At 56.0% G+C, this 13,766-nt stretch overlaps 11 protein-coding genes across 11 annotated transcripts; 7 read left to right on the top strand and 4 right to left on the bottom strand.

Moving 5' to 3' along the window:
• Nucleotides 1-437: 437 nt before the first annotated feature.
• Nucleotides 438-1,124, top strand: BCV69DRAFT_11018 (hypothetical protein). Its single transcript, XM_025489072.1, has one exon. The coding sequence runs from the start codon at nucleotides 535-537 to the stop codon at nucleotides 943-945; it is 411 nt and encodes a 136-aa protein (XP_025350980.1). The 5' UTR covers nucleotides 438-534; the 3' UTR covers nucleotides 946-1,124.
• On the bottom strand, nucleotides 1,062-1,567 carry BCV69DRAFT_296132 (4A/4B type thioredoxin-like protein; the record flags this gene model as incomplete). Its single annotated transcript, XM_025493971.1, has 2 exons — nucleotides 1,062-1,277; nucleotides 1,355-1,567. 2 exons carry the CDS (start codon nucleotides 1,565-1,567, stop codon nucleotides 1,062-1,064), a joined length of 429 nt encoding a protein of 142 aa, XP_025350979.1.
• A 587-nt stretch (nucleotides 1,568-2,154) lies between these two features.
• Nucleotides 2,155-2,670, top strand: BCV69DRAFT_238092 (ribosomal protein S7; the record flags this gene model as incomplete). Its single annotated transcript, XM_025489953.1, has 1 exon — nucleotides 2,155-2,670. A coding segment is annotated over one exon (516 nt), but the record flags the coding sequence as incomplete, so codon positions are not given.
• A 270-nt stretch (nucleotides 2,671-2,940) lies between these two features.
• On the bottom strand, nucleotides 2,941-3,439 carry BCV69DRAFT_233971 (hypothetical protein; the record flags this gene model as incomplete). The annotated part of the gene is made up of 2 exons (XM_025489875.1): nucleotides 2,941-3,189; nucleotides 3,305-3,439. Coding segments are annotated over 2 exons (384 nt in total), but the record flags the coding sequence as incomplete, so codon positions are not given.
• Nucleotides 3,440-3,976: 537 nt separating this feature from the next.
• On the top strand, nucleotides 3,977-5,027 carry BCV69DRAFT_279733 (hypothetical protein). The gene is made up of 3 exons (XM_025491354.1): nucleotides 3,977-4,270; nucleotides 4,366-4,505; nucleotides 4,584-5,027. Exons 1-3 carry the CDS (start codon nucleotides 4,016-4,018, stop codon nucleotides 4,906-4,908), a joined length of 720 nt encoding a protein of 239 aa, XP_025350976.1. The 5' UTR covers nucleotides 3,977-4,015; the 3' UTR covers nucleotides 4,909-5,027.
• A 155-nt stretch (nucleotides 5,028-5,182) lies between these two features.
• Nucleotides 5,183-6,818, top strand: BCV69DRAFT_285987 (TMS membrane protein/tumor differentially expressed protein; the record flags this gene model as incomplete). Its single annotated transcript, XM_025493508.1, has 2 exons — nucleotides 5,183-6,546; nucleotides 6,635-6,818. The coding sequence occupies 2 exons, from the start codon at nucleotides 5,183-5,185 to the stop codon at nucleotides 6,816-6,818; spliced, it is 1,548 nt and encodes a 515-aa protein (XP_025350975.1).
• A 412-nt stretch (nucleotides 6,819-7,230) lies between these two features.
• Nucleotides 7,231-8,403, top strand: BCV69DRAFT_279729 (hypothetical protein). The gene is made up of 2 exons (XM_025491353.1): nucleotides 7,231-7,920; nucleotides 8,024-8,403. Exons 1-2 carry the CDS (start codon nucleotides 7,549-7,551, stop codon nucleotides 8,150-8,152), a joined length of 501 nt encoding a protein of 166 aa, XP_025350974.1. The 5' UTR covers nucleotides 7,231-7,548; the 3' UTR covers nucleotides 8,153-8,403.
• A 258-nt stretch (nucleotides 8,404-8,661) lies between these two features.
• Nucleotides 8,662-9,389, bottom strand: BCV69DRAFT_240747 (DUF1640-domain-containing protein; the record flags this gene model as incomplete). Its single annotated transcript, XM_025490002.1, has 3 exons — nucleotides 8,662-8,722; nucleotides 8,804-9,096; nucleotides 9,207-9,389. Coding segments are annotated over 3 exons (537 nt in total), but the record flags the coding sequence as incomplete, so codon positions are not given.
• A 379-nt stretch (nucleotides 9,390-9,768) lies between these two features.
• BCV69DRAFT_279727 (PRTase-like protein) lies at nucleotides 9,769-10,760 on the bottom strand. The gene is made up of 3 exons (XM_025491352.1): nucleotides 10,693-10,760; nucleotides 10,289-10,611; nucleotides 9,769-10,178 (listed from the first exon to the last, which is right to left on the bottom strand). The coding sequence occupies exons 1-3, from the start codon at nucleotides 10,724-10,726 to the stop codon at nucleotides 9,963-9,965; spliced, it is 573 nt and encodes a 190-aa protein (XP_025350972.1). The 5' UTR covers nucleotides 10,727-10,760; the 3' UTR covers nucleotides 9,769-9,962.
• Nucleotides 10,761-10,944: 184 nt separating this feature from the next.
• BCV69DRAFT_254515 (hypothetical protein) lies at nucleotides 10,945-12,384 on the top strand. The gene is made up of 4 exons (XM_025490557.1): nucleotides 10,945-11,047; nucleotides 11,128-11,309; nucleotides 11,387-11,644; nucleotides 11,860-12,384. Exons 1-4 carry the CDS (start codon nucleotides 10,987-10,989, stop codon nucleotides 12,268-12,270), a joined length of 912 nt encoding a protein of 303 aa, XP_025350971.1. The 5' UTR covers nucleotides 10,945-10,986; the 3' UTR covers nucleotides 12,271-12,384.
• Nucleotides 12,385-12,594: 210 nt separating this feature from the next.
• On the top strand, nucleotides 12,595-13,455 carry BCV69DRAFT_296123 (hypothetical protein; the record flags this gene model as incomplete). Its single annotated transcript, XM_025493970.1, has 1 exon — nucleotides 12,595-13,455. The coding sequence occupies one exon, from the start codon at nucleotides 12,595-12,597 to the stop codon at nucleotides 13,453-13,455; it is 861 nt and encodes a 286-aa protein (XP_025350970.1).
• Between the last annotated feature and the right edge of the window lie 311 nt (nucleotides 13,456-13,766).

Below are 13,766 nucleotides of genomic sequence, written 5' to 3'. Positions count from 1 at the left end.
GAGTCGTTCAGCATCGATGAGGTCAGTGCGGAGGACAGCCCCTCACCCTGAAGAGGACGAGATCTCAATGACGCCAAAGCGCGGCCTCTGTGGGGTGATATGAGCCATGCGAGGGCTAGACCTGACCCAGGTATGAGTAGGCCGGGGCCTTTCCTTGCTGCAGAGAAGGCCTATTGACACGCGTGCATGACTGGGCTGGGGTACATGTCGTGGCTTCCGCCCCTTGAAGTCGCCGCCGATCGTCGGAAATGATATTGTATCCATGCGGGATACTCCCCTGATTTCGAGCCACACGACAACCTTCGCCTTCCGCAACGGTAGGTGTGAGCCCCGTCCTCATAGCATCTCTCGGCTAGTGGCTTGACGGCTACAAATACCAAGCAGCGAGAGACGCTCATCGTCAGCTTGATCACCATCCACCCATACAAATCACTAATATCAATTCCGCCTGCGCACCCAGCCCGTCACCGACCACTCCAATTGAGCTAGCCTGGCGTCACGCTCCCATCCTCCAGATCAATACCGTCAACCACAATGCCTGCCAGCACCTGCCCCTCACAGTGGCTTCTATGCGCTTCATTGCCCTCCTTCCAAAGCCAAGGCTGTAGTCCAGCGTCTCTGACATCTCACCAAAGACCTTATCTGCCCCATCTGCCAGCCTTCCTGCCGCCAAAGTTCACGCCATCAGGCTCTCTATGTCAACTACCGCCCGTGCTCTCCACTTGTGAGCTCTTTCCCTCATGCCCCAGGAGGCGCCGCCGTTCTTCTCGGCGATCGCGGAGCCGTAGATTTTCCCCGAGCCTCGCGGGCGTCATTGAGGACAGCGAGGAGGAGGAAGACTTCGCAAGAGAGGCTGGCCTTTCATCGGGTAGAGGAAGCGATTCGAGCTGCACCAGCTCGACAGAGAGCTTCCCTCTGAGGCGACAGGATTCGCCGGGCGCTTGAGCTTGGTCTCACCCCAACAACCAACAAAGTTCGATGTGTTGGTACAGATGTCGTTAATCGCAAAGCATACACGTCGGTGGGAAACCCTCTGGCTCCCTCTATCTACATATTTACCCCTAATACTTCAGCCGTGTTGAGTAGTCCTTTGGACTGACTACGAGACCTCGACCTTTTGATGCTCCCCTGTATACTACCTCGACAATATCAATCAACTCTTGCTTGTTCTCGATGGCCCAATTGATCTTGTTGTTGTTTCCTGTGCCAAGGTCGACCATGATATGCTTGTTCCGGTAGAAGAACATGACCGCACAGGGGTCGTACAGCTCGTACATCTGGGAAAGGGGCAAAGGGAGGACGGTCAGCGACGAAAGCGAAGCTCATTCGGCTTAGATACTGCACCACTTCTCACCTTGTTGAAGTCTGGCACCTCTGTGATGTCGCAGAGGTAGACGACTGCGAAGTTCTTGAGCTTCTCAGCGATTCCGTAGAGGGTCTCATCCATCTTCATGCATACAGGATCGTAGTCGTGTCCAAAGCGGATGACGACGACGCGATCTTCTTCGGCCAGGATGGCTTGATCCACATGCCAGCCCGAAGGCAGGTGGGGGAGGAAGTACGACATGGCGCAGCGAGTACCACTGGTGTTAAGATGGCAAGGGACTGAGGGCAAGGTGGCACGGAAGGGGCATCGTGGTCAAATCTGAGCCCTTTCCGCCTCGAGCTCGCGCGATGAGCCAACTTCTTCTCATCCTCTCCGCCTATCCACCACTCTAGGACAATCATCGTACCGTTCAAAGGGGATCATCGCGAGCAGCTACGTAGCTCTTCCTCCCTCTACGCAGGCTCAACATGCATGCTCCTCTCGCACGCTCTTTGGTGGCAAGCACATCGTTCCGCACAGCTGGCAGAGTCGCAGCTGCCACTCCCGCCGTTGCCGCTTCCTTTTCTACTGCCCTTCCTCGCTTTACACGACATGAGTCTACCGAATCACCGGCGAGGGCACATCGTTCGCCCAGGTCAACATCAGAGAGAGAACCTATGAGTGATGAACCAACGAACTCGTCGAGCCAATTTCGAGCGAATCCGGCAGAAGATCACCTGAATATACTTCGTGACATTGCCTCTGGATCCCAGGCTGGCTCTGCAGGGACACCACAATACGGCGCAGACGCAAATGCGGGATCACGTAGCAGTCATCCTCTGCCAGGCTCGTCATCTAGCCCTGCTTCCTCTCCGATCCCAGGTACTCCCGCGGTGCCGCTAGCACCAGGAGGCTATGGCTACACGCCTGCCAATTTGCCGACCAAGTCGGACGAGATCCTCGAATCCTTCATCAATCATTTGCAGAGAGATGGCAGAAAGTCCCTGGCCACAACCCAGGTCCTGGGAATGATGAAGTATCTCTCCATTGCGCTCAACTCGGATCCTCTTCCCGCCCTTACACATGCCATTGAACTGGCAAGTCCAATGGTCAAGATCCAAACGAGGAAACAGGGAGCCAAGAATACCCCTGTGCCGACTGCTCTCACTACGAGGCAAATGAGGCGGAAGGCCATTGTGGGCATCATCAATGCCAGCAAGAAGAGGAATGACAGGGAGATTGAGAGGAGGCTAGCAAAAGAGGTCTTGGGGATTCTGGAAGGCAACAGCGAGACATTGCGGAAGAAGGAAGAGGTTCATAGGGATGCTGTGAGGAACAGGAGTAATTTGGGAGTGAGAGTGTGAGACCATCGCTACTGTGCAGCAGCACTGGCCGCGCCATTGCTGTGACAGTCTCTCAATGACAATATAGCCGAGACTTGATTACCAGATGAGACAGTGAGACAGTGAAGGAGAGACAACATGTGAGAGAAGTGCGGTACAATCGAGAAGAGGCGATGGATTTGATCTAGCTTTGAAAGACGAGGGCAAGGACACGGCGTAATCTCCCAAGCGTAGCCCCCGAGGCTATGCGCCGAGAGACTTCCACAAACGCTGCACGAATCAGTGCTTCCTGAAATCGATGGAGAGATCCAGGCACATCAGGTCTGCGTCCTCGGCGGTGAATGCATTGAGATGGACATTGAACTTGGCGGGCGGGATCTCTCGTGGCAGCTCCACGGTGTGAGTCACCTCGTGCTCGCCATCTTCGACCGGGCATTGTAGAGAGACGTTGTTGGCCCTTGCTTCTTCGCAGATGTCGATCCTGCGTGAAAGTAGCTTAATGAGACCCAGCTTGACGACAACGTCAGCGTATGCCCCTTCCTACGGGAGACAAAGGTGAGAAGTAAAAAGGGGTGAGATAAGACTGAAATGGGTGTGCTCACCGGGACCGCTCGCTACAGCTGAGCCGTGCGGCCTGTCACCATCTACAACTCACTTCCAATCTACCCTTGAGGGTGCCCTTTGCAGTAACGGTCATGTTCTTTCCTGCCTGAGGCGGGTCTGGGCTGACCTCGATCGACTTGATCTGTACAGGGTCCGAGGAGTCGCCACAGGTAGCCCACACCCATCCACCGCTGCCGCCATCATCCGGTGTGCGAGGCGGTGGCCAGACAGAGTTGGTGGCCTTGCTGATGGAAACAGATGAGAGACGCTCAGCCTCTGCCTCGAGAACATCCACAAAGTCAGGCTCGCGATGAGAGCTGGAGACGGACTCGGCCTGCTGGTGACCCAGGACCAATTGATAGGGGGCGGCGAGCGAGGCCGTTGCAGCAAGGGAAACGGTGGCTGCAAATAGGGCAGCTGATGTGAAGCGCATGATGGGCGGAAGGTGTAGGGAGGCAGGTCTAGTATAGGATGTACGATTGTGGGGACAAGGGAGACGAGTGAGGAGGGGGGAGCGGATGACTGGAGGGGCGGAGGCGGGGTCGAGGCAGCTGACGGGACCGTCGACCAAAGCGGAGGTGAGCGGGGGCCTGGCGGGCGCTGGGCGTGGCGCAGGTCCAGTCGGGGCGCCTCGGCTGCGTCATCTCAGCCAAAGGGTCCTCCACCGGCTCCTCGGCGCAATCTTGATCGACTTCTTCCTGCCAATTTCTCTCCACACCACATCACGCTTCCTATCGTAAAACTCCCCTCCCCCTAATTCACCATGGCCGCACAGTTTGGAACTCATCGTGAGACTGGAGATGCCAACAGGAGGCAAGCTCAGTACCACGCCGCCTTTACTGGAGGACTCAAAGGCGCGGGGGGTGGTTTCGCAGCCGCCGTGCCCACCGCCTACGTTCTCAATCGCTCCTGGGCACCTTTCCGAGGTCTCACTCTGCCATTGAAGGCTTTCTTCGTCACCATGGTCACTGTCGCTTCGGGAGTCATCACTGCCGACAAGGCTGGTCTTGCATTCGAGGTGAGCGCTGCCGTCTTTTGCGCCGAGCTTGAAGTGTGAGGCTGATCCCTCGCCACATGCTCACCTTCCGGCAATCTCTCTTGCCCTTTCCATAGCGAGCTGGCTACTCTGATGCCGGAGCAAAGCTGCAAAGATCTTCTCGGACTCATGAGGAGCAAGAGTGGGACGATCTCTCCACCAGCGACAAGATGTTGACATGGACAAAGGAGAACAAATTCAGCGTAGTTGCAGGCTCGTGAGTGCGGAGCATGGGTAGCCGTAGCCGATTCACTTTACTGACGCTAGCTTAACAAACCTTCCCTTCTTCTCTCAGCTGGGTCGCCTCGCTGTGTGGATCCTTTGCCTACATCCAAACGCAGCCAATGTCGTTTGCGCAGAAGCTGGTGCAAGCCCGTGTGTATGCCCAGGGTCTGACTCTGGCCTCGCTAGTCGGCATGGCGGCCATTACCTCTATCCCTTCGGCAGGCGATAGGCTCATCGAGGAGCACGCTCACGCAGGTGATCACAGCTGGAGGGACATGATTCAAGACGACGGCTCGGACGACAAGGATCAGTCGGCCAAGAAGTCACAGCAGAAGCCGAAGCAGTCATCACAGCCAAAGAAGCAAGGCAATGGAGACACAAAGAAGGAGGATTAGTTATGTAGGGAATGTTTTTTTCTTCTTGTACACTGTTGTCTCCACCACCACATCATGAACCCTTTTATTATAGACCACCTCTCCTCAATACGATGCGACCCTTTGTCCTGTCTTGACTCGCGTGGCAGATTCTTCCTGCAGCCGCGAAGAATCCGGCGCTCGGCGCTTTCCGCTCGTCTCGCACAGGCTCCACACCTTGAGCCAAGCATCGGCTCCAGAAACGCTTCCGTCCGCACCACACGATCCATTCGTACGCCCCCGCTCATCGCCCAGTATGGGCGCTCTTCTCTCTATACCGCTCCTGTCGGGAGGTCTTGTCTCGGGCCTCTTCACCTCTTGCATCACAGGTTTGGCCTTCTTCTGCACTTCCACTGCCGCATCTGCCTTCTTCAAGGCGTGCAACTGCCAGTCCTCCATTGCCACTCGTGTGGGCTTTGCACTTATCTTCTGTCTTGATGCTGCATTAGCATGGCTCTCGCTCAACCGCTATATCATGGACAAGCTCGAGTCTTGGACATGGAACTGGCTCAAGATGGACTGCGAGACCGACAAGAACCGTTGTTACGGCGTCCTTGCTGTGCACAGGATCACATTTGCGCTAGCCCTTTTCCACTTCATCCTTGGCATGAGCCTCATCGGCGTCAAGGATACTCGAGACAAGAGGTCATCCATTCAGAATGGCTGGTGGGGACCCAAGATTCTAGGATGGTTCGCCCTTGTCGTCCTGACCTTCTTCATTCCCAATGGCTTCTTTGCATTCTGGGCCAATTGGGTGGCCCTCCTGCTTGCTACCGTCTTCATCCTCGTTGGTCTCGTCCTCCTCGTCGACTTTGCTCACTCGTGGAGTGAGACGTGTCTTGACAGGTGGGAGGAGACTGACTCCAACTTTTGGAAGTTCACACTGATTGCCTCGACTGGAGGCATGTATGTGCTGGTCCTGGTCGGCACGATTCTTCTATACGTCTTCTTCACTGGCTCAGGTTGCGGTCTCAACACGTCCATCGTCACCGTCAACTTCATCTTCGCAATTGCTTTGACAGGGCTCTGCATCTCTCCAGCTGTACAAGAGGCGAACCCGCGCTCAGGTCTGGCTCAGTCAAGCATGGTGGCAGCATACTGCACGTACCTGATTGCCTCTGCCGTCATGAACCGTGACAATGAAGCATGCAATCCCATCACGCGTGGCCGAGGCGGACCAGCCAAGACGACGACGGTGGCATTTGGAGCTATCTTCACCTTCCTAGCTATCGCTTACTCGACTTCCAGGGCAGCTACGCAATCAGGCAAGCTGGTAGGCAAGGGGGCTGGCAGGAAGAGCGGCCCCATTGCACTGGGAGATGGGCGGCCTTCTGGCTATGGCCCTCTTGCAACCGACGATGGTGGCGAGTCGGGTACGATCACACAGCAGCCTACAAAGAAGGACTCTCTGAGGATCCAAGCCCTCATGGCCGCTGTCGAGGCTGGTGCAATCCCCGCCAGTGCCCTGGATGAGGGCGACGATGATGACGATGACGAAGAGGATGGATCTGGCAATGCGGGCGAAGACGACGAGAGGAATGGTACGAGGTACAATTATTCTTGGTTCCACTTTGTCTTTGCCATTGCCGCTTGCTATACCGCAATGCTGCTGACTGATTGGTGCGTCATGCACTGGACCCCTTTGCTCACAGTGCTGCATTCAATGCTGACTGACCATGTGTCTTCCACCCCTGTCTTCCTTCATCAGGCGCTACGTCAGGCTAGGAGACGCTTCCCCAGACCCAGCAGAAGATGGCGCTCCGGTCGTCTTCATTGGCCGCTCGGTGACTGCAATGTGGATGAGGATAGTGTCCTCGTGGGTCTGTGTGCTCATCTATGGTTGGAGTCTCGTTGCGCCTGTGCTACTCCCAGATCGATTTGGTCTCGATTAGCTGGACGGCTAGCCTGTGACTGCCACGCCTCGCCCAGCTTCATGCTTCTTGTATGAAATTCATGCTTCTTCTGTACATAGTGTATATGCCTCTCTGTGTGTGTGTGTGCTTGCTCGCCTGTCCAGTGTCTGCCGAGGATATCACGAGCCAGAGGTGACTCCGCTCAGACGGAGAGACTGCTCCTCTGCCGCCGATGACGTTGTGGTGCGACGCGGGGTATAGAACCTCGACGCAAGTTTGCTGCGTCGAGAAGTCGGCGAGACTGGCGTGGTGCCTGCCTCGTGGCTCTCTCCGCTTCCCCAGACAGGACGTGTGTGGGTGTGGGTGCATGCGCCCCCCGCCTAGAAGCCCGGCACTGACAAGCAGGCGACGGGTGGGTGCGGCCTATGGCTTTTCGCCTCGTCTGGCGGCGCAGCACTCCCTCCCAACCCCACATCCATCCTTCACTCTAGGCTCCATCCGTATCCATCCTTCGTATTCATATTCGCATTCGTCCTTCAACCTCTCGTCTTCTTCCTCAGAATACCCTTCTCGCCACTCTTGTCTCTTTGCGACACATACAGAGACCTCCTTTGGCAGCGTTTTCTGCATTCTACTCGGCTTGCTCTTCACGAAACTCAAAGGGCACTTGGTAACGCCTCTTCGTTCTTCGCCACTACCTCGAAGAGCACCGTCGTCCACCCCTCGATACCCACACCGTACCCGGACGTACCCAACATCTTCATTCGCCATGCTACGCCGCTTCCTTGCCACCCTTGCCCTCCTGGCGGCTCTCATCCTCTCAGCCACGCCCACATCCGCTCAAATCTACCCCACATCCTCCGAGGACCCCCTCAGCGGCTCAGTCTTCTCCACGTCGTCCTTTGCCCCCAGTGTCACCTTTACCCCCGATGCCACCTATGCAAGTGCCAATCCCGCCGTAGCTACGTCAATCGTGGGAGTGGGACCGTCTCTGTCGACGGACACCTACACATACGCGTATTCCAAACCCACTACCACAATTCAGGGCACAGATCTGAGCGCCGTGTATGCTAGCTTGGCAGCGAATTCGTCGCCGACGGCAGCAACGAGTGATCTGAATCCCAACCCGACAAATCTGCAGGTGAGTCTCGGCGGTAGAGGTCCAGAGCGACCTCGCCAGCGTGGGTTCGAAGGATGGCAGGCTGATCATTTCACCCCTTTCTCGTTTATGCAACGCCACACAGATCGTACCTGGCACTACGAATGCTGCAGGTGTATCACGTAGCCAGTTGGGATCCGCAACCGCGGCTCTGATGGTGCTGGGCAGCCTGCTAGCAGGTGTCTTGGGCGGAATGGGCATTATTTTCCTCTAGAGGAGCCACTCCTGCGGCTGGGGAGACGCGGGCCCTTGCGCATCCATACCCTTTCTTTCCTCGCCCCTTGCCCTGCTTCACTGAGTATGTGGCCGCTGTTTGCCCCTTTGTACCGCATCTTCTCTATGTGCGCCTGTGTATAACATATCATTACTTATCAACCGTATTCGTTCAACTGCGGGTCGTTGTACCGTTCATGCGTTCGACGAGCGCCTACCCGATCGTTTACAATCTCTGAGAAGCGCTTTGCATTCAGGCACTGAGATGGGTCTTGGTTTGAGTGAAGTCATATGTTACACAGTAGAGGGAGATTTGATGTCGAAGAGCGCAGGACAGTGGCAGTCTAAAGGTCCTGAGCCGTCTACAATCCAATTGGAATTCGGCGAGCCGCGTGGAGGCGATCAGAGCTGCAAGGAAAGGTGGAAAGGAGACCAGATTGCGAGAAGGACGTCAGACATGAGGCCCATCGACACAGGTGGTAGGATGGCAGTCGATGCGATACTTACCACAAAACGCATAAAGGCAAGCAACAGAGCTCCAGCACCCGTGGCTACACCGACGAGGTATTGCCTAGCAGCAGGGCAAGCAGGTTCAGACGTCAATGGTCTAGTCTGTCTTTACTACCCTCGTCCTCGGCGCTGTCCTACTCACAAGACGTTGAATTTGGCACTCTGAATGCTTGTCCTCAGTCCAGCAATCTCACTCTCGATCCTCGTGTCCACCTCCTTGATCTTCAAGGCGTGTACGCTGCTCTCATCCCTAATCCTTCCCTTTTCGAGGTTCAGATCCAGCCGCACCCCAGCCGTGGTTCGAGTGACTTCCTCGCGCAGACGCTGCTTGAGCTTCTCTACATCGGCCATCAGACGCTCGTTCTCCGTCTTCATCATTGCAAAGTCGTTGCGTTCTAAGAGCTGAATCTCCGACTTCAAGCGGGCAAAGTCGACCTGCCAAGACGAAGGGGTGGGCAGTGGTGGCGGCAGAAGCTATCGTCAGTGAGGCTGCTATGACAAGTACTCCAGCTTGTGTCTACCCTCCTCTTCGGTTGGCTGCTCACCTTCTGGGCATACCGCCACTTCTCCCCTTCTTCCCTGCCCACGCATCCCTTCTCCAGTTGCCTCAGACTTTCGGAGACGACGTCGTTCAGCGCAGCCACCAGAGCGTCCGCTTGCGACCTCGGCATACCTGACGACTCGAGCCGAGTCATGAGACTGTGGGTATCAAAGTGGTGGTCGGCATGCGCTTGCCGAAGGATAGGTGAAGTGCTCAGCTGACGTGGGACCGAGAGCGAAGTGGGGTACGGTGGTAGGGGCCGGATCGTCCTGCTTCTGGCGGATGGCAAGAGGCGGACAGAGGAAGAGGAAGCTAGCGAGACGGCGCTTGTGAGACGGTGTGCCGGGCGAAGAGGAGTCGAGACCATTGCGAGCGCCATGACGGACGGTGTGTGGCGGGAGGGAGGAGGAAAGGAGGAGCGGATACTTCAGGCGTTGAGATGAGTGGAGTCCAACACGCTGCTGCGAGACAATCACGGAAGCGGAAAGGCAGGCGGGGAGCCTGGCAGCGAGGAGCACGACGTGAGGCCTTTCTTTGCAAGGCAAGCAAGTATAGTGGGACAAGATCGAGCATATGAGTTGCCAAGTCTATACAAGGGGCGCTACAGTGACATGAGTGCTTGCGTTGTGGTCTACAATCTCAACTTGCTCCGGCAAGATGCTCAATCGCATTCAACGAGGCTGTGAGTGTGGGGTGCGGAGAGCGGGTTCAGATAAGATCAGAGATACGTATTCCTTCACCTGGCGCTGCCTCCAGCGACTTACTGATATGAGGGAGCATCGAGCTTCTCCTCTCCCTTGAGGAAGGGAATAGCAACCACGAAGATGTACTCAATGGTCTTGCCTCCAACCTTCCGGACGAGCTCGCCTGCTGCACCAGCGGATCCACCGGTTGCGATGAGGTCGTCCACGACGATGATGTTAGCTGGCTTGCCAGATGTGGAGAGGATGGGCTTGGAGGGCAGCTCAAAGACATCCTGGCAGAGCGAGGGCGGCGCAAGGTCAATCTCAATCTCAATCTCAGTCTCGTCGTGTTTGTGTAAAGAGACAGACGCGGAACGTCCCTCTGCTGTATGCTTCCACTCACAGTACCGTATTCCTTGACGTACTCCGCCTGGACGTTCTCTCCCGGCAGCTTGCCCCTCTTCCTGACAGGAAGGAAAGCAGCTCCTAGCCTCTGAGCTAGCTGAGGTCCGAAGAGGAACCCACGAGCGTCCAAACCAACGATGGCATCGATCTTGACACTCTTCTTCTCTGCATCGGGCACGCCCTCACGCAGCTTGGGCAGAGTGACGGTGAAGATGTGGTGCAGGATGTGGCTGATGAGAGACTCAAAGGCCAGAGGGTCTCGCAGGACGGGGAGGATGTCGCAGAAGTTGACTCCAGGCTTGGGGAAGTCAGGGTGGTACTCTGGTAGCGGAATAGGCACCGTGCGGGAAAGAGGTCGGATCAGTAAAGAGTCGTTAGACTTGCCGCGCGAGGGCTACTCACCAAAGAGAGTCTCGAGATATTTGACGTCTGCCATTGTAAGTGAGTGAAGGTATTAGGGTATTGCTGGGGATACGATATCAGGAGCGGGCGATGCAAAGATAGATAGATATAGGATTCACTTGCGGGGCTCGGAGGGAAAAAGGTCTGCTTCCGAAGATCCGAGGAGGAGAAGCAGCAGTCTCAGTCGGCCCGCGGCAGACAAGTGCCGTGTGCCTGGAAAATCCTACGCCCTCTTGGTGCACTTCCTTCCTGGCTGCGTCTCACCGAGACCCAAACCATTGAGAACGGGCAACCATGGCAAAGCCGGAGTCAGCAGACAGAGGCGAAGGTCCGAGTCAAACTCCTAGTAAGCGACGTGAGTCTCGAACGAGCACAGCTCCAGATCCTCTGCAGACGACCCCTTGCTGACCATGTTTCGATCTTGCCTCAATGTAGCCAGCAAAGGCGGCGAAGAAAAGTCGAGGAGGGCATCGGCGCCCAGAGATGGCAAAGCAAAGACACATCATAATGGCCGTCCAAGGCCTCCCTTCTCCGGCTCGTCTAGTAAGCAGCCTGGCGAGGTCGGCGCCAGCAAGATCAAGGCTGCCTTGCGCCAGACCAAGCGTCTTCTTGCCAAGGTGAGACAAGTGCGCCTTTCACGAGGCCTGACTACCGACGCTGACCGCGCCCATGACCCCTCCTCTTTCTGTACCAGGACAAGCTGTCTTCGGATGTGAGGCAGGAAGCGGAGCGCCGTCTCGCCTCGTTGGAGTCAGATCTGGCTAGAAAGGAGTCGAGCGAAAAGGAGAGGAAGAATGCAGAGAGGTACCACAAGGTCCGCTTCTTTGAGCGACAGAAACTGGTCAGACAAATCAAGAAGGTGAAGAAGGAAATGGCTGAGCAGCCCGAAAAGAAACGGAAGAAGCTCGAAGCAGAATTAAGGGAGAAAAGAGTCCTGCTCAATTACGTTTTGGTGAGTCTCGAAACGGATGCCATCTACGGGAGGGCCCTCACAAAGGATGAACAAAATACACTCAGGAATCTCGTTAGTCTTACAATTCCATGGAGAGAACGCGTAACCATTCAATTACTATCTGAAATACAGGGAGCAGGGGGAGGGTCATTGCTCGTTACTATTGATCTTGACACATGCTGACTCCATGACTTCTCCTCTGCGCCGATCCTTAGCACTATCCTACGGCAGTCAAGTACGTCGCCCTCTTCCCGAGCTCTGGAGAATCTCCGCTCGTCAAGCCAGCAGAGGGCGCTCCTGACTCGGAACAATCCAGGCGGGCACGTCAGACTCATGAAAGCGCAATGGCAGTCCGTCAGAAGGTCGAAGCTGGTATGAACGACGGCAGCCTTTCCCAGGAGCCGGAGATGGAACTGGAGAGGAGAGCTTCGGAGGAGACTAGCAACAGTGTTACGAAGAGATTGCGGCTGGACATGAACGAAAGCAAGGATGCCGAGAGTGAGGTCAGGGAGAAGAAGCGCAAGAGGGGGCAGGCAGGCGCGCTGCAGAGCGGAATGGTTCCGGCAGGCGGGAGCGGCGGCATCGAGGGTGATGACTTCTTCGCGACGGGCAGCGACGATGAGTAGCCTATACGGGCGGCGTGGACAGCGGAGGGAGCTTGGGTGTAGCAAGCTACAATGCGCTAGGCGTGATCACATCATCTGTACAATCATTCAATTCATTCCCAAAAGTCATCTACGCGCTCCCGTGCCCGAGGCGACCAGAACGCGACACGAACTAACATTTCAGGTTTCAGATCTGACACAGCATGACGGAAGCATTTTCGACGAGCCTCAAATGCCTCCTGGCCAACCCAATCCCTTCTGACGGCCCTTCCTTGTCTACCACTACCACCTTTTGACGACCTACTGTATCTTTGCCATCCGCAATCGCTCTTACAAGCATACACGATGAGACTGACTCCTGTTGCTGTGTCCCGAGCTCGCGCTAGGCTAGTGCAGTGCTTTTTCAAAAGACCCTCGTCTGAGCTCTCCCCTGAGCACCAGGAAGAGCTTCGCCAGCGCCGTCAGGTAGACCACTCCCAGCAGCGCTGGTTCTGGCGTGATCTAGACGATCTCAGCACCATTCCCATGGTGGTGGAGACCTCCAATGCCCCCGACGCCTCGACGTCTCGCGTGACCTTCGCGGCTTCCCTCTCTGACCCGTCCGACGCTAGACGCCGACGCGCCAACTGTGACCCCACTCCTGCCTACTCTCCTCCCGACCCATCTCCTCCCTACGCCATCGAATACGACGGATGGAGTGCCGAGGGACTAGGAGACTGTCTTTACGACACACTCAAGCTCTTGGATGAAGTCTACCACCTGAACCTGGCTCTCTTGCCCCCCACGGCTTTGAGGCGCGCCATCGAGCCCCTCTACCCTCGAAGTCCCCTGCCTCTGCAGAATGAAGCAACCGTCGCTGTTCCTCTGGAAGGACAGTGCATCTCAGACATGCTGCACTACCTATGGGACAAGGCCCTAAACCACAGGGACCTCATGATCAAGGAGCAGAACTCACTGCGAGTAACGGAGTACCCCACCATGGAGCAAGCCCGAGATCGGAACCTGAACGCCGCCATGAAGCAAATCGAAGATGAAGCCGTCTTCTTCATCCACCTCGTTTCTCCGAAATTGTTGAGGTGCACTAGGGCTCAATACTGGCAGATGATCTCCGATGACATCGAGAGCACAATGCCGAGCCGTGGCCAGCGTGCGTCCGTGTCTGTTCATACCGGTCTGCGAGCTTATACAGCCAGTACCATCCCTTGAAAAGGTGAGTGCAGTGACACAGCACCAACCAGTATGATCCATTACTGACGCTCGTGTAGGCAAATTGCACCAACTAGATCCGCAACCCCTCTCAGGACCTTGGCCTGTCCAGCGTTGAAGGAGCGAATGACGCCTGTGGTTGTGCCCAGAGCTCCGAATCCAGTGCTAGCGTCTTGCTGCACAGCATCCCACCTATTGCATCCATCCATGTCTCTTCTGCATCCTTGTTCATACGTGTCGCTATATCCATGTATCTTGTCAATGTGCCTTGCTATCCACTTGTAATTGTATCGACTTCAGTCATTGCAATG

This window comes from Pseudomicrostroma glucosiphilum (assembly GCF_003144135.1).
Source record: "Pseudomicrostroma glucosiphilum strain MCA 4718 unplaced genomic scaffold BCV69scaffold_1, whole genome shotgun sequence".
In the NCBI taxonomy this organism is placed as follows: Eukaryota; Fungi; Basidiomycota; class Exobasidiomycetes; order Microstromatales; family Microstromataceae; genus Microstroma; species Microstroma glucosiphilum.
The sequence above is the reverse complement of the archived record's forward strand: the minus strand, read 5'-3'. Positions and strand labels throughout refer to the sequence as shown.

Excerpts from the sequence above, each read along its gene's own strand:
- BCV69DRAFT_279727 (XM_025491352.1), bottom strand. The coding sequence starts at position 10,726 with ATGGCAGACGTCAAATATCTCGAGACTCTCTTTG. Across the intron at positions 10,612-10,692 it reads ATATCTCGAGACTCTCTTTG|AGTACCACCCTGACTTCCCC; the intron begins GTGAGTAGCCCT and ends TTCCGCTACCAG. Across the intron at positions 10,179-10,288 it reads ACGTCAAGGAATACGGTACT|GATGTCTTTGAGCTGCCCTC; the intron begins GTGAGTGGAAGC and ends TCGCTCTGCCAG.
- BCV69DRAFT_254515 (XM_025490557.1), top strand. The coding sequence starts at position 10,987 with ATGGCAAAGCCGGAGTCAGCAGACAGAGGCGAAGGTCCGAGTCAAACT. Across the intron at positions 11,048-11,127 it reads TCAAACTCCTAGTAAGCGAC|CCAGCAAAGGCGGCGAAGAA; the intron begins GTGAGTCTCGAA and ends GCCTCAATGTAG. Across the intron at positions 11,310-11,386 it reads CCAAGCGTCTTCTTGCCAAG|GACAAGCTGTCTTCGGATGT; the intron begins GTGAGACAAGTG and ends TTTCTGTACCAG.
- BCV69DRAFT_279729 (XM_025491353.1), top strand. The coding sequence starts at position 7,549 with ATGCTACGCCGCTTCCTTGCCACCCTTGCCCTCCTGGCGGCTCTCATC. Across the intron at positions 7,921-8,023 it reads CCAACCCGACAAATCTGCAG|ATCGTACCTGGCACTACGAA; the intron begins GTGAGTCTCGGC and ends AACGCCACACAG.
- BCV69DRAFT_279733 (XM_025491354.1), top strand. The coding sequence starts at position 4,016 with ATGGCCGCACAGTTTGGAACTCATCGTGAGACTGGAGATGCCAACAGG. Across the intron at positions 4,271-4,365 it reads AGGCTGGTCTTGCATTCGAG|CGAGCTGGCTACTCTGATGC; the intron begins GTGAGCGCTGCC and ends CCCTTTCCATAG. Across the intron at positions 4,506-4,583 it reads TTCAGCGTAGTTGCAGGCTC|CTGGGTCGCCTCGCTGTGTG; the intron begins GTGAGTGCGGAG and ends TTCTTCTCTCAG.
- BCV69DRAFT_11018 (XM_025489072.1), top strand. The coding sequence starts at position 535 with ATGCCTGCCAGCACCTGCCCCTCACAGTGGCTTCTATGCGCTTCATTG.